This window comes from Myodes glareolus, chromosome 24 (assembly GCF_982192425.1).
Source record: "Myodes glareolus chromosome 24, mMyoGla1.1, whole genome shotgun sequence".
In the NCBI taxonomy this organism is placed as follows: Eukaryota; Metazoa; Chordata; class Mammalia; order Rodentia; family Cricetidae; genus Myodes; species Myodes glareolus.
This window is the reverse complement of record NC_142049.1, coordinates 2,811,984-2,836,055: the sequence shown is the minus strand read 5'-3', so window position 1 is coordinate 2,836,055 and position 24,072 is coordinate 2,811,984. Positions and strand designations below refer to the sequence as shown.

Genomic DNA, 24,072 nt, shown 5'->3' with positions numbered 1-24,072 from the left:
TATATCCAAAGGATGAGGATTTTAACCTTTAGAGAGCGCTGGACTCTCATCCCCACCGTTCTAGCCATGTTGTTCTCATCCAAACCGGGGCAACACCTTTTTCATGTCTGGTGTGTCTCCTTGTCTCATCACCAACACAGCACCCCTGGCAGAGTGGCTCACAACTGCCTGGAACTGGAACTCCAGGAGATCCAATGCCCTCTTCTGGGTTCTGTGGGCATCTGCACTCACACATACTTGTGTTAAAAGATAAGAATAAATCTTAAAAAAAAAAAAAGACAATCTCGCAACCTAAAGACTCCGCGGTTAAGAAGATACCAAGAAAAAAAAAACAGGAAAAAAAAAAAACTTATCCCATCCTACATGCTATGTCCTCCAACCTAAACAGCCCTAACCCCGTAGCTATTATATAATGAATGGTCAAAAAAACCAAGTGGAGACTAGAGATTGGCTGACTGAATGCCATCCGTCCTCTCGGTCTCTTGTGAGTTTAATGCCTCAGGTCTCATGTGTCAAACGGGGTCAGTAACAGAAAACTTGTTCGTATCATAAAGAAAAAAACTGAGTTGGGCAGGTGCTGTGATGCTTGTCTGTTATGTATCTATCGGAGATCACCCTGGGCAGCATAGGGAAGCCCTTTCTCAAAAAACAACACACAAAAAGAAGATATGAAAGCGCTTAGCCGTGAGGTACACAGCGCTGGGTCGCTGAGCCCGTCAGGCGCTACCGCTCGCTCTTTGGGGACCTAGCTTCCCGGAACCCAGAGTTACAGATGGATGGCTACCTTCCCCTTCGGTGCTGTCTTTTGACTGTCATGGTAACCTCTTTGTGTTCCTTGGGCCATGCGGGGAACGAGACGGAGGTCTGGGGCATGGCGGTGCAACCCGAAGAGGCGAGAGCAGAGAGACCCGTGCACTCGGCCTCCGGACCTCCGGGCGGGCGAGTCCCAGCTCCCGGGCGTCCTCCTCGGCCCCGTCCCCGCTCTCAGGCCTCGCCGCGATGACCTGGAGCTGGAACTACACTCGCTCCTTCCAAAAATCAGAGCAGCAGCGGGGGGGGGGGGGGGGGGGGGGGACCCGTACCACGTGACAAAAGCCAGCCCGGTCGCGGCGGACCTCCTGGGCGCCTAGACCGTCCCGTCTCTATGGTCCGCGGCGCGGAGGAGGTTGTCCTTCCCGCGGACGGCTACTGCTTCCGCTCCAGCTCCCGCGCGCCGGGCTCGCGCTCCGGGCTCGCGGGCTTCGGCTTCCTCGGGCCGTGTCGCACCGCGCTCTCACCCGCCCCGCCATGAGCTTCCTCAAGAGCTTCCCGCCGCCCACGTCGGAGGACGGGCTCCGGCTGCAGCAGCCCGACACCGAGGCGGTGCTGAACGGGAAGGGGCTGGGCACTGGCACGCTCTACATCGCCGAGAGGTAGGGTCCCTGGGCCGCGGCGCCGGCCGCGCTCCTCCTCGGGGGGGCGACGCCGCAGGGGTGGAGGCGGCGAGGGAAGCCCCGCTGCCAGCCCCGTCTGCCGACCCCGCCTGGCTCCGTCGCGACCCGTTCAGTGTACCGGCCTCTGTGCCGGAGCCCGGCGCGTGCTCACGGCTGGGGTTCGCAGTTTGCAGAGCCTCCGTTAGCCTCCCGGCTGTCTCGCGAGCTGGGGGTTCTTCCCGCGTAAGGTCTGTGGGTTCCGAGTGATGCGTAGGGTGTAGGACATTTGGTTAATGAGCATTGGGTTTTGGTTTTTTTTTTTTCTGTTGTAGGTGTGGGTGGGGGAAAGGAGCATATTCAGACCCACGCAGGACGGGTCATAACCTGCCGAACCCGACTCTGGATGAGCGGGTCCTGGAAGGAACCCTACTTTGATGTGACTCCCTGCAGCGCTTTGTACTTTGACAGTAAGGTAGACACGTCACTTAAATAAACACGTACACGTACACACACACACACACACACACACACACACTCCCTCTCCTCCCCCTGCCCCCCGCCCCCGTTCCTGACCTCCAGACCTTCAAAGTGTCTGATTTTCCTCTTTGCTATATTCCAGTTTTCATCCACGGAGTACAGTCTCTCCTTTTAAGATCTCGCGTAATAACTTTGGGCCTGACCAGAAAATCCAGGCTAGCCCCCTTATTTCTCCATCAGTTTATTAGTAACATATACAGGAGAGAGAGAGAAGGGATTTATTAGGATTTATTACAGGGTCATCTGACAGTGGCTGGCCACGAATGGAACGTCCAAGAATCCAGAAGTTGCTCAGTTCAAGAGGCTGGATCTGGCTCTCTCAGCTGGTCTTCAGTGGATACTGGAATGATCTGTGTTCGTCTTCCTGCCTCAAGTTCCAGATTAGAAGTGGATATTCCTACTTCAAATTAAGATTAGAAGAGGATATTCCTACTTCAAATTAAGAAAAAAAAAACTCTCTCACTGGTGTGCCCTCCTCCATTTTTGGGATTTAGTTAATTTTAGGTGAAGTCAAGTTGACAACCAAGAGTAGCCATCATACTATGTAAAAGGGGGTTTATTTATTTTTGCTTTTTTGAGACAAGGTCTCTGTCTAGTCCTGACTGACCCTAAACTCAGAGATCCTCCTGCCTCTGCCTCCTAAATGCTAGGACTAAAAGTGTGTTCCCTCACCATACCCAATGATTCTTTCTATAATTCGGGGGGGGGGGAGCTTGTATATGATTCTGCATTTTGGAAAGCTTAACACTTACGGAAAAAGCACAAGCGTTGTTAATACGTATATATCTTATAAAGACCTCTGAGGGCTGGAGAGATGGCTCAGGGTTTAAGAGTATTTGTTGCTCTTGCAGGGGGCTCTGGTTCCCAGCACCCACACGGTGGCTCACAATGATCCCTAACTCCTGTTCCAGGACATCTGCCACCCTCTTCTGACCTCTGAGCACCAGGGACACACGTGGTGCACATACATGCAGGCAAAGCACTCATACACATCTATATGAAGAATCATTAGTGGCTAACAGTTTGCCCTGTTTCTTAAGCTATATACACCTTCTGCCCGCACATGTCAGTACTTCAGCGTGTACCTTAGAAGATGAAGAACCATACATTACCATGTTCAGAAAGTCTATCTCATTTTATGACATTATTTTAAGGTTTTATTGGCAGACTCTGAATGTTTCTTTAAGACATTTTTGGAAATGTCCAAAAGCTACGGGCCACATGCATATGAGTTAAAAATTAAGCATTGCATTTCCGCCTTGCCCATCTCTAGGCACCCTTCCCCTCACTTCCTTAGTCTGATCCCCTTTTGTCTTTTTTTTACTCACCTGGCATTTCCAAATCATGGTGAGATTGAATTACTAGCAGTTCCCTAACATTATGACAACTGGTGACTTACATCTATGTCGATGGTGCACACGAGTGTGTGAGTGTGTGTGTCAGCTGGTGTTCTGATAGAACTAGGATGCTTAGGAGAAAGGGTGAAAACGAAGTTCTTTGTACTGGGACATGTGAGTATTTTACACAGGCATACGTAGCATATATATAAATACTGTCGGTAGTTCTTCATGGGAGGAAATGAAGGAGAACGTGGAAAGATCCCAGCCCCAAGCTGGAGCAGGTAAGACCTTGCTCATGAGCTTGGTTGGCTGTATTGTGTGTAGTCTTTTGGAAGCATGTAGGACATTAGTCAGAGAGAAATGGTGTTGACTTTGGCTTTTAGGAAATGGTTTCTTGTGTGTGTCTTTAGAGGTGCAGACTCCTGAGCTCATTTTCAAGTTAGGGGTTTTTTTTGTTTTTAGTTTTATTCCGTGTGTATGAGTGCTTCGCCTGCATGTATGTATGTGCACCACATGTATGCCCAGTGCCCACTGAGGTCAGAAGACTTCATTGGAAGCTCTGGAATTTTGAGTTGTGAGCGACCATATGAATACTGAGAGTTAAATCATGGTCCTCTGCAAAGAGCCACTGAGCACTGCAAAGTGCTCCTGAGCAGTGGTCTCTCTCCAGATTCCGGAGCTTAGTTTTTATAAGAAATTAGTTCTAAACCCAACAAGGAAGATAAAAAGGCACGAATGGTTCAAAATAAGTTATTTAAGAAGGGTAGGATTTGTACTTAAGATAAAAATAGGTACTTTGAACTTAGAAACAATGTTTTTTTGTCTCATTCCAAAATTAATTTTAAACCAATTAAACCAATACAACTTCAAGGTCTCTTTTACTTTCCAGTGCTGTTTTTAGCTCTTTACCAGAAATACAAGACACAGATTGTCCTTACTCATAAGTATCTGAGTTTAACAAAACGTTTTTCAATCTGTGTTTACTACTCTTATAGTTCTTGTCCTTGCATTTATGACATTTGGGTTTTGTTTATTTTTGTTTTTGTTGTTGTTGTTATGATCATAACTGATCATAGTTAATTTTGGCTTTGGAGTACTTTTCTTCTAGAATATGTGAGAAGAGACAAAACAGAATTAGAGTATCAAATAAGTATTTATTTCTAGTGCCAAATCCATTTCTCTGTGAGCGTCTCAGAGCCCATTGGAGCGCTGTGCTGAGACAGCATGTTGTGTCCTAAGGGGCCTGAGAATGATTTCAGCCTCTAAACCAAAGGCCATCATATTCTAGGCACTGGTTTGGTTTAGATGCCAGCTTTTCCACCGCCTAGTGAAGTTAATAAAGGTTTATGGCTCTGAATATTTGAAATTATTTTGGACTGGTAAATCTGGAATGCTCCATTCTAAACTGCAGTCATGTCAGGAGATTTCGGAGGTGAGAAAGGGAACATAGTTTGGCGGGGCTATTCTTGGTGCCCGTGAGCAGTGTGTCATTCCCGCATTAAGAGAATGGCTGTGGGTGGAAGGTACATGCAGTGCAGTCAGTTACACAAGAAATCTGTTCCTTTGGAAGCCATGGGGATGAAATAATTCCTCAAACTCTGTAGGCCAGGCTACCCTCGAGCTCACAGAGATCTGCCCACCTCTGCTTCCCCCGGTTCTGGGATTAAAGGTGGGGCCACCGCTTGGCAGTTCCTCAAACTTGTATCACTTTGCTGTTTGGTATCACTTTAACCCTCTTTATTATTTCCAAGTAAACTTAATGTGTGGAATTCTTTCCATTAACCTCCTTGTAGTGATATTTCATTTCTATTTTAATAAATAAAGCTTGTCTGAAGATCGGAACGTAAAACAGCCACACTAGTCAGTCATAGAGGCCAGGCAGTGGTGGCGCACACCTTTAATCCCAGCACTAGAGAGGAACATAAGGCAGGATGAGACAGGAACTCACTCTTTCAGTCTGAAGATTTCATAGGGGTGAGAGCTCTCTAGTGGCTTGACTGCTTTGCTTTTCTGATCTTCAAGTTGAGCCCCAATATATCTCTCTGGGTTTTTATTATTTGTGCTACACTGCATCTTTTCTTGCTTTTAATTTTTAAATATACCATTAAATAGTATAGCTGGATGGGCCGGCCTGGTCTGCGGAGTGAGTTCTAGGACAGCCAGGGCTATTCGGAGAAGCATTGCCTCAAAGCGTGACCCCACCCTCCCAGATCTCAGTATGCTTACAGAGTTGTGCATTTACCCAGTAGTCTGACATATGCCTTTGTGAGGATTGTGATACACGTGGGCCATACTGTTAGACATGATTTACATGGTGGTGCTGAGCTCCTGAGGCATAGACTTCAGTGTCCTTTATTAAACTGCTGCCGCTGTTCCTACCTGAAGGAGTTCTTGGTGCTCCAGTTGTGTATTTTCGTTTAGTTACCTGGGTTTTCTTATTTTTTCTTTGTTTTGTTTTTGTTATTTTGGACGGGGTCTTATTATGTAGCCCTGACTGACCTGCTATGTAGACCAAACTGGCTTTGCCCTCACAAAGATCTGCCTGCCTCTGCCCTCCAAATGCTAGGTTTAAAGGTGTGTGTCACTCACTATCTTATTTTGAGGCCTAGAATTTGTCAAGTGGCTCAGGTGAGCCTTGCACTTAGCAGCAGTATGCTGCATCAGCCTCCAGAGAGCTCATATCACAGCTGTGACCCACGGTCAGCTTGTCAGAGCTGTAGAGAAAGTAAGGTGAAGCTGGCATGGGCACAGGCTTGTAATCCCCACACCTGGACTGTGGCTGGGCAGGGTGGAGCGGGCCTTACCCCAGCGCTGGAGGCAGAGGCAGACCACCTCAGTGAGGGCTAGAGAGGGAGACCCTGTCTCCAAGGGAATAGAAGGTTCATGGCCAACCTGGGCATCTGAGGCCAGCATGAGCTAAACATCAAAGCCTTGCCCCCCCCCAAACAAGAGGGAATGGGGAGGCCAGGAGGGAGGGAGAAGATACACGATATTCATGTTCTGCTGTTCTGTAGAGGGGTGTCCCCATCCTTCTAACTTCTGTGTTTTAAAATTTTATTAGTATATAGTAGTTGTATAAAAAGTCCCTTTTAAAGTATCATTTTTGACATGGTTTACATGGCATACAACTTTTTCATTTTATTCATAGAAGTTGATGGTTTTTATTGTAGACTCATATCCACACATTTTAGGACATTTAGCCTCCCCTGACTCCAGCTCCAGGGGACCTGAGGCTCTCTTGGCCTCCACCAGTATCCACATGTATGTACACGTAGAAGAAAAATAAACACAGGTGACTGGAAAAAATTACCTCTCAAATCTTTTTGAATTTATACCTAGAGGAAAAGAAAACGTGAAAGAGAAAATTCAGTTCTTGTAACTAGTTCTTCTTTCTCTTTTTATTTTTTAGGTTTTTTTTTATTTTAAGGAATATTTCTAATATTGTCAATAAACTTGTATTGCTTTCTGTGCATAAAAGTATCCAGGTAACCTTTATAAGTTTTGGGATATTAGTTAGGATTCAGTTTTTAAAAATAATGTGCCTAAACCATGTTTTTCAGCCGCCTGTCTTGGTTAGATGGTTCTGGACTAGGATTCTCATTGGAATACCCCACCATTAGCTTACATGCGGTTTCCAGGGACCCAAATGCTTACCCTCGAGAACACTTGTATGTTATGGTGAATACAAGATTTGGAGGTATGTATGATATAACTTAACCTAGCGCTTCCTCTGATAGCAAAGTATATTTTAAAGGGTATGTTTGTTTGTTTGTTTTGAGATGAAGTCTTGCAGGCTGTTCAGGTTAGTCCTGAACTCCTGGATTTGAGTAACAACAGCCTGTAGCCTCCCAGATACTTGACACGTTAGGTGTGTGCCACCTTACCAGTCTGAAAAGCAACCTTTGATAATAATCAATGTAAAAGTTAATCCACTGACCTACATTGGGTGATATCGTGTTAAACAAAATTAATTACCCTAAAGTAATTTGACCACTTGCATTGTTTTAATGGATATTGGTTTTGTGTGTATATCTGCCTTTTATTCTCTATATTTGCCCTTAGAATTCTTCAGTTAATATGAATGTTTTTACCTTTTTGTTTTGACTTCTTATTCCTTCTGCTTCTAAAGGTACTTCAGAGATATGAACCTGTAATTTTGTCTATCCAGAAAGTAAAGATAGAATTGTTTTATTTATTTATTTTAAAGATGTATATGCAGGTGGAGGTTATTGCCTGCATTTATATCTGTGTGCTGCGTGTGTGACCGATGCCAGCGGAGACCAGAAGAGGGCATTGGATTCCTTGGGAGCTGGAGTTACAGGAAGTTTTTAAGCTAAACATTATGCATTTCAGGAACTGACCTTCTAGAACAGTGTATTAGCTGCTTTTCTGTTGCTGTGCCAAAACCCATGACTAGCAACTGAAGAACAAAAAAACTGTTTAATTGGGCTTAAAGTTCCAGAGACCTAGAATCTACTATAGTGGAGCAAAGTCATGGCAGCAGGAGCAGCCGAGAGCTCACATCCCAAACCACAAGCAGAGGCAGAGGATGAATGAAAATGGTGTTTATGTCCTGACACTGCTGAAGCTTGCATGGGCAGCCTGTGTATGGCAGTGCTGTTGAACTCGCCCATATTGGGGTTCGTGGTCTAAGTTGATGGAGACAACTGACCAGGTCTCTTCCTCGAGGGCACCAGATTTTATTATACATGGTTGTGAGCCATCATGTGGTTGCTGAGAATTGAACTCAGGACCTTTGGAAGAGCAGTCACACTGGAAATGGCAGGGGGTTTTGAAACCTCAAAGCCTATCACTAAAGACACACCTCCTCCGATAAGGCCACACCTCCTAATCCTTCCCAGATATTTCTTTCCTCCATCTGAGGACCAAGTGTTTGAACAGATGTGCTTATGGGGGCCATTCTCATTCAAACCACTACAGGCAGCAAGCCCCCTTAACGACTGAGCTGTCTCTCTAGGCCCAGAACTGCTTTGATTTTGTTACAGTAGTGGTTCTCAGTAGGCGGGTGGGGAGAATTTTATGTGCTGCCGTTGGTTGGTGAAATTATAATTGTAGAAGGAGGGGTGCTACTGGCATCGGGTAGATGCCAGATTCCCTGCAACAAAAGTTATGCAAACTTCAGTAGCGTCATAGTTCAGAAGCCCTACATTGGAAAGTTCCCTAGTTTTACTGTTTATGAAGATATAATAAGTTGTTGAGATAATGGGTAGCTTTTCCCAGAAATCTTGTGTAACAGACAGTCTCATTAGTTTATTCCCAACACCTTCAGATTTGGTTTTCTCTTGGTTCCTGATTTTATCATTTGTACTTAGTTGTGAACACTAATTACTGATTTTTAGAACTCTGGCAAACCATGCATTATTAAGTGATAGTGATTGATCAGCTATGCAGAAATATTTTCACGGCCGCTGGAGAGATGGCTCAGAGGTTAAGAGCATTGCCTGCTCTTCCAAAGGTCCTGAGTTCAATACCCGGCAACCACATGGTGGCTCACAACCATCTGTAATGGGGTCTGGTGCCCTCTTCTGGCCTGCAGGCATACATGTAGACAGAATATTGTATACATAATAAATAAATAAATAAATATAAAAATATTTTCACTGTAAGAGTTCAAATTCTTGCTTTTGGAAAGGGTTCAAAGATAGATGAAAATAGGAAATTTGAAGAAGGATAAGGGAATATAAAAGTTGTTAGGTGTTGGAGTGCAGCTTGATTTCCTAATGAGGTGTGAACCTCAGTTCACTCACTAGACGGAAAGAAAGAAGGGGTTTGGTTTTTTATTTTGTTTTATTTTTGGCTCACAATTTCAGAGGTATTTCATTCTCCTTGTTGGAGAACACAGCGGCAGGCCTGTGAGGCAGCAACTGTGCACTTGGCAGAGAACCAGGAAGTAGGAAGAGGAGCATCAGAGCCAGGGGTGGGTAGACTCTTCAGAGACCCAACCTTAGTGCTGCCCTCTGGGTAGCAAGAGTTCAAAACATGGCTGTCGGAACATTTTAGAGCCCAACCCTAACACTAAGTAAACGCAGCTATGATTTTTATAACTGTTAATCAGCATACTCTTGCTCTGACAAAGGACCTTAGATAATCAGTTTAATTGGGGGAAGGCTTATTTCGGCTTATGAGTCATAGATTTCAGCCAATACTCATTTGGCCCTGTTTCTTTTAACCTTGCTGGCACAGCGTATACTGGCAAGAACACGTGGTTGAGCAGACTTTAAGGTAATGAGAAGATTTGCTCATATTTTGACAGCCAGAAAGCAAACCCGGAGTCCCTGTTCCCCCCTTTAGGATAAGCCTCCAGTGACCTAAGTTTCTCCATGTCTTCACCACCTAATGACTTCAGCGCCCACCAACACCACAGTCTGGTGACTAAACCTTTAATATGTGGGCCTTTAAGATCACTCAAGATCCCAGCCCTAGCCGTAAGAAAGAAAATTAGGTGTTTAAAATGCAAAACTTTAAAAGTACGCTGTCAGTCAGTTCCAAATGCGGATGTGTTGGAGTCAGGGTGTGACTCAGTAGTATAATGTGTGTATAGCATATGAGAAGGCCTGAGTTCACGCTTCACCACCAAAACACCAAAGTAAATGTTGGTATATAATGCCCCAGAGTGTCAGCATTGGCACTGAGCAAAGGTACTTGTTTGGCAAAAGTCTACTGAGGTGTAGGGGGTAGGGATTCAGTAATAATAGAGAAAAGGATAAGGTACCCCAATAAGTAAACTGTGCCTCACTTGCCAGGTAAGCCGTTTTCTCATGAGTCTCAGTTTTATTAAAAAAAAAAAAAATCTCACTTTCCACGTGGCCTCCTTCCTGAAGAATTCTGACTCCCAGTAGCACCATAGACTACAGACTGAACCTTAATGATCAGATTTGAGCCCAATGCAGCGCCTCACATATAATACACCCCGGCCTTACCAACAGACTGCTGCATTCCTCCCTATCCGTGACCTTCGGGGGAGGTTCCTAAGACTATAAGAAATTGTTAATAGCGGACTCGGTTCTTACTGTGTAAGCATGGGGACCTGGGTTTGGATTTTCAGCCTCCACATAAGAACTAGGGGAGCAGAGATAGGCAGATCCCAACAGTGCTGACCAGCCCTTCTCACCAGATCAGTGAGCCAGGGCCTTGTCTCAAAAGGAAAGAACGTAGAGAGCAAAGGCTCAGTCAGTTTAGGGCTTTCTTATACTTGTGTGCAAGCAAGCGTGCCACACACCCCGCATATGCACATATATGCCCCCCCCAAAAAAGTGGCTATTTCTGGGAAGAAGATCTAGAATGCGGAATCTAGGTTCTGTCTCTGCACTTTGAACTGTTGTTACGCCAGAAGTTACCATAATTCTTCAATGCAGTACTTCATTATAGAACTGTAATTGTAATTACACCATGTTGTTTTTAAAAATGCATCGGCAAGGGATGGAGAGATGGCTTAGAGGTTAAGAGCGCTGGCTGATCTTCTGGAGGTCGAGTTCAATTCCTAGCAACCACATGGTGGCTCACAACCATCTGTAATGAGATCTGGTTCCCTCTTCTGGTCTGCAGGCATACAAGGAGGCTGAACACTGTGTACACAATAAATAAATAAATCTTTTAAAAAAAATGCATCGGCAAAATTTGGAGATGGTGACCACCCCAGTGATTTAGAGTTTTCCAGTATGTGCATTAGTCTGCTTGATAGCTAAAGATACGTATACTCAACACCGTGCTATTGAAAACAGCACAGAAAGTATACTTTGAAATCTGTTGCTTAAAGGTATTAATTAATGGCCACTTCTAATTTAATTTTTGCTTGTCTATACTTGCATACTATTCTACCCTGAAGTGCATTAAGTAATTACTGACTAGTGGATGCCCCTTGTTTACCTTGGCAACCTTACTGGATGGAGAAAAGATATTAGTAACATGTACTTCTGTGTATCTGCGGTGGTGTTTCCAGAGACATTCAACTAAGGGAGTTGGGGGAGGAGGGGGAAGCAGCCTCAGATGTGGGTTCCCAGATGGAACGAGAGCATTCTCTCTCTCTCCTTTCCTCTCTCCCTCCCGTCACTTCCCCTGCCCTCTCTTCTTTTCTGTGCTCTGCTTTCTGCTGCCGTGAGGGAAGACCTCTGCTCCATCTCACCCACTCTGCCGTGATTCCGTTCCCTAACAGTGCAGCCAGCTGACCACGGTCAGCCTCTGACAGCAGGAGCCACACCAGGCTGTCCTCTTTCCTGTTGTCGCCCAGTATGTTGTCACGGTGATGGAAAGCTGACACCCTGCAAGTGGATTCACTGTGTTAACAAGTGCCGTTCCACTTTTTCTTCATCTGCATAGATGATAAAGTTATTTTAGTGCTGCTTTAAATGTAAAAGTTTCTTCTTTGCTGTAGCTAAGGATTGAGCCCAGGGCTTTGAATATGCTAGGCAAGCCTCTGCTACTGAGCTGCATCCCTGCCTCCCCCAGCCCTTGTAAATGTTTCTGGTCTGAGATGGCCTTGCTGAGTCGCCACTGTTGGCGCCTAAGTTTGACTCTTCTTCCCTCGCCCTCTTGAGCAGCGGGGACTATAGGCATGCTCTACCACATCTGCTCGATTTGTATTGATATTTGTGTGTGTGCCTGTCAGTGTCAGGAAGGAGGAGGTAGATCTGGTACTAGAGTTACAGATAGTTGTGAGCTCCTGTGTGGGCGTCAGCAATCAAGCCTGGGTCCTCTGCCAGATTATCAGGTGTTCTTAACCGCTGAGCTGATCCTCTAGCCCTCCTGTATGTGCTGTTAACTTTTACTGAAGTCTGTATGCCTCCAACGAATGTAACGGTTTTAAGTTTAAGATTTTAATTAAATGGTATTATATATTCTACGGCTAGCCTTTCATCCAGTCCTTTTTAAGTGTCTCTGTGTGGATACATATATAACACTGTCGGGTCATTTTCCAGTGCAAGGGCTTAAACCCAGGACCTGCTGTGCAAAATGACTTCTCTACCACGAAGCTATTATTTTCAGCTAATTCTTATTGACCGCTTTTATCTATAAACTGTTCATTTATCTGTTGGTCAGTTAGCTCTCATGACCTTGAAACCATCTCACTTGAATAGTGCTGTGTTCTCTGTGTGTTACCAGTGCCCTGCTGCTGAGCTCAGCCCCGCAGCCTTCTCTCACTCTGAGGTGACCATCGGTAAAAATTGAATTGCAGTATTTACATATACTAATACATTTCCTAGCCTATTGGTTAATTAATTGGTTTTTCGAGATAGGGTTTCCCTATGTAACATCCCTGGCTGTCCTGGAACTCTTATTTGTAGACCAGGCTGACCTTGAAATTATAGAGGTTCATCTGCTCCTGTCTCCCGAGTTCACCGCTACCCAGCTTAATTTTTTTAGTGTACATATGTGCATCTATTTCTCAAATATTTCAGGCACACAGTACTGTGATTGAATCTAGCTTCAGTATCTTAAAATGTCAAATAAATATTTAAAAGTTTGTATTCCTTGAGCTTGATCAGCAGAGATAGGTCAGCACTGAAGATCTGCTGCTGCTCCTTCAGAGGGCCAGAGTCGGGGTCCAGGAACCGTGTCGGGTGACTCTCAGTGCTTGTAACGCCAGCTCCAGCGCATCCTGACGGCCTCTTCTGGCTCCTGGGTGCATGCTGTGCACATAAGCTTATGCAGACACACATAAGTAAGTCCTTAAAGTTTAATGTCTAAAAAGATTATTTGTACTCCTTTTATAGAAGAATCAAAAGAATCTCTCTCTGAAGATGAGGAAGATGGTGATGAAGATGTTGAACCCATTACTGAATTTAGATTTGTGCCCAGTGATAAGTCCACATGTGAGTGTTCTGTAATATTGATCTTCTCTCTGTGTTCCCTACCCATTGACACACCCCTCTCACCTCATTATGGTCGCCTCCCTCCTGTGGCCTTGTCTTCATTCTGGCCTCCTTACAGGCACTGGGAGTGGGTACTTACAGTGTCACAAATATTGACCACAGTAGGAGTATTGTAGCCAGCATGGCGCCTGCTCTACTCTGGTAAGGAGGGTTCTGATCAGTGTTACTGGTGGATGCTGCTCAGTGAGTGGGAAGACTTCCAGAGGTGGGCATGCTGAGACGGATGGGAAGTACATAGTCAGCAGTGTGACCAGTAACTCTGACCTTCCCCTCCCTCCCTCTCTCTGTCTCTTCTTTTTTTCTTGTCAGGGTCTCTCTTTGTCTTCTTGGCTGTACTAGAACTTGCTATGTAGGTCTGGCTGGCCTCAAACTCAACAGAAATCTCTGTATTCTGCCTTCTGAGAGTTGGGATCAAAGGCATATGCCACCACACCTGGCTTGACCTATTCTATTAAGTCTAATCACCCATGAAGAGACCCTAGTAATATCTTGAACTCTTTGTGACGTGTTCATTGTCTCAGTCTCCTTTGTAATAGGCTGTGCGCTTTCCATGATCAATTTTTACTTGAATTTTGCAGACTTATAAATATTGTTACCCTGGTAACCTTCTGTCTGCTTTTAAGTTTGTTGGCACTGGTAGTTGTTTGTTCTAAGCCTTGGTGGTGCGCTGGAAAAGGGCACGTTAGTTACGGGGTGATGTCTCTGCAGTGGAGGCGATGTTCACAGCCATGTGTGAGTGCCAGGCCCTGCATCCCGACCCGGAGGACGACGACTCTGACGACTACGATGGGGAAGAGTACGACGTGGACGCTCACGGTTGGTGGCCTGGTGCAGTCGGTGTTTGCTAAGGGCACCAAAGTAACCAGTGTAGGGTGGTCATCAATAACGGGAAGGATACACTGGCACTCTGTTGGGGAACGGCTGAGAAACAAATGGGAAAGAAACACCTGCTAGAAAACGGCAGTCAAGGGCACACTGTAGACTGAGTTGGCTGCCCCCACTCTGTCCATTGAGAATCTTCATATGTATCTCTTTAAAATTGTTTTTTATATGCGCGCACCACGCGTGTGTCTGGTGCCCTCAGAGGCTAGAAAAGAATTTGGAATCCCTGGAACTAGAATTGGAGATTTGAACTGCCAACTGGGTGCTGGGAACCAAACCCCAGTCCCCAGCAAGAGCCCCTAATGCTCTAAGCCAGGCATTTCTCCATGGTCCTGCTGATCCCTTTCTCTGTTCAACACATTTCTTGAAATAGCTTATGGACAGTGTCATTTTCCCCCCAGAACCATTCTTTTGTCTACAAATATTTCTCCGTCCTTCCCAGACCAGGATGCTTTCAGCACTTTGTGTGTTTGTAGCCTGTGGCGCAGACTGGTCTGCTTGCATTCCCGTCTGGTCTTATGCATGTCAGTTTTGACATCTAACATGTTCCTACTTAGGGATCCGTCACTGGCCTGAGACCAGGGAAGTGTCTGTTCACTTCTTAGAGATTTTTTTTTAACTTGGTTTTATGTTTTGTCCTTTTTGTGTTCTTTAGATTTTTTTTTTATTTCAGATATGTTTTAATAGAAATAAGTTAATTCAAAAATCCCTTCAGTATCAATATTTTGTGTTCGCTTGTAAAGTTTCCACCTTGGAACAATAAGGGAGTCCCTGATTTTAGAAACACTCTTTTCCTTCTAGACCCTAGACAGCCCATTATCTGTGAACTAAGAGTCACTAGTTTATTATCTGTTAAATGTTTTCTCATCCTAGAAGGTAGGGACAATTTTTCTTTTCTTTGACCTCTTTTAAACAGCGATCTAATCAATAAATTTTGGAAGTGTTCAGCAAATGCCTTATTGATTATCCTTTTTGCTTTTTCTCACTGTTGTGTAAAAGTTTAACAGCTTTCTGTTTGTTCAGAGCAAGGGCAGGGGGACATCCCTACGTTTTACACCTACGAAGAAGGACTGTCCCATTTAACAGCAGAAGGGCAGGCCACACTGCAGCGCTTAGAAGGAATGCTTTCCCAGTCCGTGAGCAGCCAGTATAACATGGCAGGAGTGCGGACAGACGATTCCGTGAGAGAGTATGAAGGTGAGTTCATCTTTCTCTTCCGGGTAAGCAAATGTAGAATTACTAGAACTGGGATGCTTTTGTTGTTGTTCTGTGTCCTGTGCACCCTGTCTCCCCAGCTGTGTCCACTACACAGATGGTCTAGGGCCAGCAAGATGCTCTCTGGAGCCAGTGTGGTGGGAGGAGAAAATCAACTGTGTTCATTTAGCAACATAATAGTAGGGCATCCCTAGGGCCTGTAGCCTACCCATCCGTAGGCTTTTGGTCCAGTTCATCTTATGGAACAGATCAGAAATTCAGTCAGAGAGTGTGGTCTCCTGTAACAGTCGGCCTGCCTCCCCTGCTGATATGGACAGCACCTTCTAGAACTGTGACAGCTGCTAGCAGGAGAGATGCGTCCTTCTCCACAGATGTGCTGTCTTCAGCCAGAGGCTGGTTTTTTTTCTAGCTTTTTCATTAATTGTTTATTTGGTGGCAGGAGAGGAAGATGCACATGGGCGGTGCGTGTGTTACCCTCAAAGGACGGCCTTTGGGATCCACGTTGTTGGTGCAGGGTCCCCTTTTGCTGTTCTGCATACTCTAGGTGTTTGACCTCTAAGTGTGGGGGAGATTCTCCCGTCTAGCACTGCAGGAATGCTAGGCTCCAGCTCTGCGTGGATTCCCAGGCCCCAGGAGCCAGCTCAGGTGTCAGGTTTGCACAACTAGCACGTTGGCTGACTCATTTTCCCAGCCTCCGTTACACGGTTGGCTCTGAAGGGGTGGCATCGTTTACCCAGGTGTTGGCAGTGCTGTACCTTCTGACCTCAAGCTGATTATGTGCCTCACCTGGGTTTAATGTTTTACTTATGCATGTGCACACACACACATTGAATTGAATTCTTCTAACAACTCTTGAATAAATTTATGATTCCCATTTTACACATTAGATAACGAGACACAGAAGGATTGCACTGGTTGAGGCCAAACACTGATGAGTGGTAAGAGGGGTAATGAGCCGTCACAGGAGTGTGCTGCTGCCGTCATCAGCACCTCCGGCCTGTTCTATGAGTTTAGTGCGTGGTACTGTTTATGCTTTGGGAACACCATAACACCTGTTATTTCTAATGACTACAGGATATGCCTGAAATGGCTTTCTGTAGCTTTTCTTCTGTCGGTGCGCTTACACCTCTCATAGTGCACATTAGCCTGGAGTTCTGGACTGTTTGGGGTTGTCTCAGACTAGTAAACTAAAATGTTCATCTTTTGCATACTTAGGTGATAGATAAGGTGCAGGGGGCTGTGGGCAGAAGTCTGTGTCTGGTGAAGAGTCGGGTGAGAAAGTTAAGAAGGCCACAGTAGATACTGCCCTGCAGAGCACGCTTCTTGCTGCCCTCCTCCCATGCCGTGTGTGTGTGTGTGTTTGTGTGTTTTACCTACATGTATGTCTACACCACTTGTTGTTAGTGTCCTTGGAGCAGAGGGTGTCAGATCAGTTGTGATCTGCCGTGTGGGTGCTGGGAGTCGCAGCTGGAGTTCATCGCTGCCGAACCTCCTCTCCGGTCCTCACCTTTTTAATGCCTTTAATATGTCCAACAGTAAATACTTCACACGGTTATCCATGCCTTTTTGAAAACTCCTACCAGGCAGACATCCTCGGGAGGTGAGCCTAGATTACGTACACTGTGTTTGAGCCAGCCTAGGCTACATAGCAAGACATTGTCCAGGAAAATTTAAAAAGAACTAAAGGAAGGAAAGATATAAATTGACTCCTGCCTAGAATTTCTGGGATTTGTGTGTGTATACATATATGTATATATGTGTTTAGGTGTTGATGCTCTGAATTCACAAAGTAAATGCTCACTGTTTGGATTGACTTTAACTTGACTGCATGTCTGCACCACTTGTGGTTGCTGTCCTTGGAAGCCAGCAGAGGGGATCAGGAGCATTTTCCTTTTGGTCTCTTTTGGGTAGTTTAGTTTTCAAGGTATAAAGCGTGGAGTGGAGGTGTGAGGTAGCCTGGTGTACTGGGCGTCCCTGCAGTTCTAGCACATGAGGAACTGAGGGCAGCCTCAACTACAGGAGATCCTCTTTCAGAAACAGAGCAAATGCCACAGTTTTAAAAGCCAGTTATTTTAATTTTATTTTTTGAGATTGGGTCTCACGTGTAGTTCTGGCTGGCATGGAACTTAACTACACAGACCAGGCTGGCCTCAAACCCACAGTCTGTCTGACTCTGCCTCTCCAGTGGTGGGACTAAAGCAGGCACCATCATACCCAGTTTTTAAAAAATTAATTCTTGCCAGCAGAGGGCGCTGGCATCCTTGTTGAGCTTCCTGTCTGAAGTGCAATCCCTTTTCTGTTCAGATGGCATGGAGGTGGATGCCGCACCGACGGTTGCTGGGCAGTTTGAGGATGCAGATGTGGACCACTGAGGATGCTGCTGCTGCTGCTGCACAGTGAGTAGCTCCTTCTTTGTCACAGCGCAGGGCAGCCTGTGAGGTGTTCATAATTCAAGAGAGCTCTGTGTGAACTCTGTAAGACTAAGAGTTTGAAACATGGCGTCCATCTCTAGGTACTGAAAGTTACATTTTTTTTCCCCTAAGAAATGAAAAATTGTAAACACTGTAGTATGGTTTATTATCTGCTGAGCACTGCCCTGGGAATGTAGAGTACATGTGTGACAAAGACGTGAATCTGTGATATTAGCAACTGATGGTCGCCATCTGTGCAGAAGCAGACCTCCCTGCTGGCTGATGTGGGCGTGGCAGCCCGAGCACGTCTTGGTCTGCTCATGAGGCACCTCTTCTCGTTTGCCTTAGTTGATCCCTGTTCATGGTTTGTTAGACCTCAAGGCTTTTCAGTTCACGGAGGAATTAGCATAATTGCAAACTGTGTTTAAGACATCGTAATCTTGTACTGCTGTCCTTCTTTCTGGGAGCCGTAGGGAGCAGATTTGTCCCGACCATTACTTCCCCGGGTGTTTTCCTGTCTGCCCTCCATGTTTAACATACTGGTTTCCTGACACATTCTGGTGAGCTTTGCCTCAAGTTTGTCCCCGAGTATTTGCTGCTCTGCAAACCCCGAGAAGTGTGTTGCCCTTTCCCAGTGTGAGTGTTAGATTGACTTCGTTAGGTAATTGAAGGTCAGGGACTGGCAGCTGCAGAGCCCTTTCTTATAATCGCAAGATTTTCTTGGTAAAATTATTGTTCCTTCTTCCCTGTAAAATTGTTCTTCTGTCCTTCCTTCTAAATACCGGCTGTGTCTCAGCCAGTGTTCTCCGGTCCTTATGTTTATTAAAGCACATATCATCATGACAAGACAACATGTGTGTAGTTTGCCGTGACGCTGCCACTGTTACCTCTCCCTGCTGTGGTTGGGACTCAGTCACCTCAGCCCTGGGGCGGGGACAGTTCCCTCTGTTACTTGTTTTGTTTCATGTTGGAAACCAGCTTCATCTGGGACTGCAGAGGTGGCATCTGTGAAGCCCAGTTCCAGGAGAATCTGATGCTCTCTTCTACCTCCACAGGCCCCACAGGCCCAGCATACACATCCATGTAGGCAAACACCCATACACATAAAATAATTTTAATTCAGTGTTAACAAGTTATTGTAGCTGTGAAACTGTAAATTTTAACATTGAGTTTCTATTCTAGTATGGTTATCAAAAATAATAATAATAGTAACTTCGCCGGGCAGTAGTGGCGCTCACCTTTAATCCCAGCACTTGGGAGGCAGAGGCAGGCGACCTCAGTGAGTTCAAGGCTAGCCTGGTCTACAAAGGGAGTTCTAGGACAGCCAGGACTGTTCCACTGAGAAATCCTGTGGGGGGGGGGGCAACAACTCCAAGAAATTCTGTACCTCTGTGGTTTATATCTCACCCCGTAAATAAATATTTTCCTTTCTTGAACATTGCTGCTTCCATGCAGGCTGCGGCCAGCAGCAGCCTCCTCTCTTCCCTCAGTGGCCTTGGTCACTGGCGCTCAGGTAGTTCCCAGCTCTCACAGCTGCCGATGCTGCAGGGACTGCCTGCTCCCTTCTCATACCCCTTTCCTGTGCAGACACTGCCTGCATGTCTGCCTGCACACCAGAAGGGGGCACCAGGTCTCAGTGCAGGTGGTTGTGAGCCTCATGTGGTTGCAGGGAATTGAACTCTGGACCACTGGAAGAGCAGGCTGTGCTCTTAACTGCTGAGCCATCTCTCCAGCCCCTCATCACATTCTTAATAAATTTTTTTTTTCTACCTGTGGCTGTCTTTTTGTAAGTGTATTATTGTCCTGGAAGACAGGGGTTTTTTTGTACAATCTGACTTTCCCATATTTCTCTGAAAAAGTGGCTGTTGAGAGATTCTCATTCTGTTTGCAGCTGTCGTGAGAGACTGTCTTGGCACATCACTAATGGTTCCACACTGGATTCTTAGATTCTTTGTAATGGTGAAATAACCGTAAAATTTCTACAAATTTTCTAATGAGCGGCTGGTTTGTTTTATGCTCATTTTATTGTCTCTGCTCAATGTCAAAGAAATAATATATTCATAAATTTTATTCATGCTCATCTGAGTCATTGACCTGATTTCCAAACAATGTAGTTTTAATCATTTAAGATTATATGTGCTTGGGCTGGAGAGATGGCTCAGAGGTTAAGAGCACTGACTGCTCTTCAGGAGGTCCTGAGTTCAATTCCCAGCAACCACATGGTGGCTCACAACCATCTGTAATGAGATCTGGTACCCACTTCTGGCAGACAGACATGTATGCAGAACACTATATACATAATAAATAAATCTTTAAAAAAAAAAAAAAAAAAAAAAAAAAAAAGATTATATGTGCTTTTAAAGCCTGAACAAGGGCTAAGGTGTTTATGTACCATTGCTAATTTAAAAATCACGGCTCCATGCATGAGATGGGGTATACAGAGACTGCTGATCACAGCTCCACCCGTGACACACGTATGCACACACCACCCACACTCCTCTGCAAGCACTGCTTACAGAACATAAACCGTTCCTCAGTTTCCTCGTTTTTGAAGTGGGGTGATAAGAGCTTCCTGGAAGGATTATTACAAGGCCTGAGAAACAACAAGTCTGGAACCCTACAAGGCTACCTAAAAAATGCCTGTTAGTAGTAATAATTATAAACCTTTTGTCTTTCAGATTCTCTCATAACGGTCGGCGAGAACTTGGTGCCTCTCCCACTCCAGAGTGGGGCCGGTGAAAGGCTTCTTCCTCTCCAAAGCCCACTTATCAAGACAGACTATACTGGGACAGCAAATGTCACCAGCAAAAGAGACTGACCTTTGTCAACAAAGGTGAATTAACTGAACGGGTATTTGTAGCTCTCATTCACCCCCTTACCTGTGGCTAGGCGTCTCCTGGGTAGACCTCTCAGTTCCTGCCTTTGCTCTGTGCACGTCTGTCAGCTACAAGCCTGCGTAGGGAATGTACAGAGCTCACCCTGTGTAGACTGGATCAGAAAGATGCTGAAGCTTAGACATCTCAGACTTCTGGGGCCTGAAAGAACTCCTGTCCCCAAGATGAAAAGTACAGGTCTCACGGGGCGGGCTCTAGCATCTCCACAGAGGCCTTGGTCCTTTACTAGGCTGACGCCAGGCCACCTTCTGGGAACCCTCAGCTATTCCTGTACCAGCTTCTGTTCCTCCTCTCCTTCTGCAGTCGGCTCTGTCATGTTCTCCCAGCGAGGTCCTTGACTGTCCGCTCTTAGCTTCCTATAACAGAACAAGTAGTCTGTAATGAAGTCCTCAAGGTACTCTTCATGAGTCTTGTCTTTGTAATAGGTAATAAATCTAGGTTTTCTATGTCTTTGTGTTTTTGTTCTTGACTAACCATTAATGAGAAAATTTTTATTTTAGTTTTGCCTCTTGTGTATGACTGTGCATCACATGCATGCCTAGTGCCCATGGAGGGCACTTGGTACAGTGGAACTGGAGTTAGAGACACTTGTGAACTGCCATGTAGATGCTGGGAACTGACCCTAGGTCCTCTGCCAGAATAGCAAGTGTTCTTACCTGCTCACCCATCTCTCCAGCCCAGAGTTTGCTGTTCTGTAGAGGACCTGAGTTGAGTTCCTCCAAGTCTATGTTGGGCAGCTCCAGGGAATCTGACCACTCTTCTGCTTCCATGAGCGCTCGAATACGCATGCAAAGACATACAGCCGTACACGTAAATAATGAGAAAGTGATGCTGGGCGGAGATTGGTTGGTAGAGTGCGGGTCTAATTGCAGGAAGCCCTGGGTTTAGTTCCTAGTGCTTTGTGAACTAGGCCTGGTTAATATGCCTGAGGGCCCTGGCACTCAGGAGGTCATCGCCAGCTAGGTATCACACAGATACTCGGGGCGACCTTGTACTGCTCTGGGCAGAGTATCCAAGCTTGTTCCCAGCCTACACCTACAGCTCACACCTGTCTCTCCAGCTCTGTAGGATCCAGCAGCTCTGGCCTTCGAGGCCTCTGCACTCACCTGTGCACATGGACATCTGAGGCTGCCATTGGGCTCTTCCTCACCTGTTCTCGGCATTACTACTTTTTTATTTTTTTGAGACAGTCTCAGTGGATAGCCCAGGCTGGTCTGGGACTCACAGGGATCTGCCTGCCTCTGCCCTCTTAGTGCTAGAATTAAAGGCATGTGACACCGTGCTTATTTTTACTATTAATTGTGTGTATGCATGTCATCTGTACATGTGATTATGGGTGCCTACAGAGGAAAGAGGGTGACAGATCCCCTAGACCTAGAGTTACAGGCAGCTGTGGGCTATGTGATTTTGCTTGGAACTTTAACTCTGAGCCATCTCTCCAGCTCCATCCACCTTGTCTCTTGACAGGATCACTCACTGAACCTAGAGCAGCCTGGCTGACCAGTGAGCTCCAGGGCTCCTTCTGTCTTCTGGTTCTTGCTTCTCTGCTCACACTCCTCCTCTCAACACTAGAGTTGTAGATGCCGTGCCCCCCACTGCATGAGTGCTAGAACCCAAGCTCGGGTGTGTGTGTGCAGAAGGCACATTGGAGACCCAGCCGTCTCCCCAGCCGTTTCAGTTCCTGTCAGGAACATGAAGTTAATAAAATATGTAACTTCCAGCGGGTTTTCCGTAAGATGAGTCTTAACACATTTGAAGACTCGTCGATGCTGCCTGGATCAGGGGTGGTCCTCAGTTTATCAGCTCTTGCTCTACGGTTTCCATTGGGACCTGGATAGTGTTCGTGAAGCTGAACTTCATAGTTCTAGCTTATGCCTGTTTGTTTTTGAGATATTATGTATCTCTGTCTGGTCTAGAACTCAGCAATCCACCTGTCTCTGCCTCTGTCTCCCAAGTCTTGGGATTAAAGGTATGTATCACTATGGCTGGCTCACACCTGAATTTTCTGTGGCCTTTGAAAGAGGGTATACGAATGATTTGGGGTTATCTGTTCCCACTAAGGATACCCCTCAGTTCAGCATTCTTTTCAGCAATTTTTTTTTAATATTTATTCATTTATTATGCATTCAATATCTGCCTACACGTGTGCCTGCAGGCCAGAGAGGGCACCAGATCTCATTACAGATGGTTGTGAGCCACAATATGGTTGCTGGGAATTGAACTCAAGACCTTTGGAAGAGCAGGCAATGCTCTTAACCACTGAGCCAGCTCTCCAGCCCCCCTTTTCAGCAATCTTTTTGCTGAGTTTCTCATCCTGAAAAGTAAGCCAAAAATTTTTTATTTATTTTTCTTTTTGTATCTTTTTAAGATGGAATTTCAGAAGTTCTGAATTTGTAAGACTAAACCAGGTGAGAGGCCAGTTGGCAATAGAAACTGTAAGCAGAGACTTCCATTTGTTCCCGGTCACCCAGACCTGAGTAAGCAAACAAAACTAATTAATCACAACACTTTTTGGCTTACTAGCTCAGACTTCTTGTTAACTAACTCTTTACATCTTAACCCATTCTATTCATCTGTGTATCACCACAAGGCTGTGGCCTACTTGTAAGGTTCTGGCACATCTCTCTTTCGGCAGCTACGTGGCATCTCCTTGGCTCTATATCTGTGTTTGGATTTCCCACCTGGCTTTACTCTGCTTAGCCATTGGCCAAAACAACTTTATTCGTCAACCAATAAAAGCAACACATACACAGAAGGACATCCCACAATATCTCTCCTTTTCTGTCTAATTAAAAAGGAAGATTTTCACTTTAACATAGTAAAATTACATATGCAAAACAGTTACCATGTAAGAATTATACTTAGAATATTTAGTCCATTTACATCTGGCAAATTAAGGAAAATAAACTATGTTTTATCTTTGTTTTGTTTTTTTCAAGACGGGGTTTCTCTGTAGCTTTGGAGCCTGTCCTGGAACTAGCTCTTGTAGACCAGGCTGGCCCCGAACTCACAAAGATCTGCCTACCTCTGCCTTCCAAGTGCTGGGATTAAAGGCCTGTGCCACCACTGCCTAGCTCTCTGTTTTATCTAAATTTGTATATCTAATTATCTTTTATCATAACTAAGGAAAACTATAATTATCTGTCTTCAACTCTTTGAAGATCCCAGAAGGATATAACATTACCTAAGTAAACAGAAAGTATATTGTAAGCAATTTTCAAAACTCTAGAACTGACAGGCACCCAAAGTTCTGTAACGTTGGGACATCCATCCTCAGCCCATAGGCCCATGGTATCCAGCAGACTTTTTGGCAGTTTCTTTGGTGAAGCAGGAACCCTGAAGTACTGTCTCACCTTTTTAGACAAATTCATCAGTTATTTCTCTGTGGGTCCTGCCCTGCATGTCTGTTTCATCAAGTAGTCCAGACGAGCAGTTTCTTGCCCAAATGGCTAGCCTTGTCACATTGAAGGCAAATTCCATAATGAATTTCT

The 24,072-nt window shown here is 45.4% G+C and overlaps 1 protein-coding gene across 1 annotated transcript; it reads left to right on the top strand.

Annotated features, from left to right (window-relative positions):
* Positions 1-1,205: 1,205 nt before the first annotated feature.
* Positions 1,206-21,027, top strand: Clns1a (chloride nucleotide-sensitive channel 1A). The gene is made up of 7 exons (XM_048435296.3): positions 1,206-1,412; positions 6,850-6,986; positions 13,021-13,119; positions 13,888-13,995; positions 15,085-15,258; positions 17,581-17,672; positions 20,366-21,027. Exons 1-6 carry the CDS (start codon positions 1,288-1,290, stop codon positions 17,646-17,648), a joined length of 711 nt encoding a protein of 236 aa, XP_048291253.3. The 5' UTR covers positions 1,206-1,287; the 3' UTR covers positions 17,649-17,672; positions 20,366-21,027.
* The last annotated feature ends 3,045 nt before the right edge of the window (positions 21,028-24,072 follow it).

What these genes read in the sequence shown, in the direction of transcription:
- Clns1a (XM_048435296.3), top strand. Translation starts at nt 1,288, where the DNA reads ATGAGCTTCCTCAAGAGCTTCCCGCCGCCCACGTCGGAGGACGGGCTC. An exon ending in GTACGACGTGGACGCTCACG is followed by an intron (nt 13,996 to 15,084) that starts GTTGGTGGCCTG and finishes CTGTTTGTTCAG; the next exon opens with AGCAAGGGCAGGGGGACATC. An exon ending in TTCCGTGAGAGAGTATGAAG is followed by an intron (nt 15,259 to 17,580) that starts GTGAGTTCATCT and finishes TTTTCTGTTCAG; the next exon opens with ATGGCATGGAGGTGGATGCC.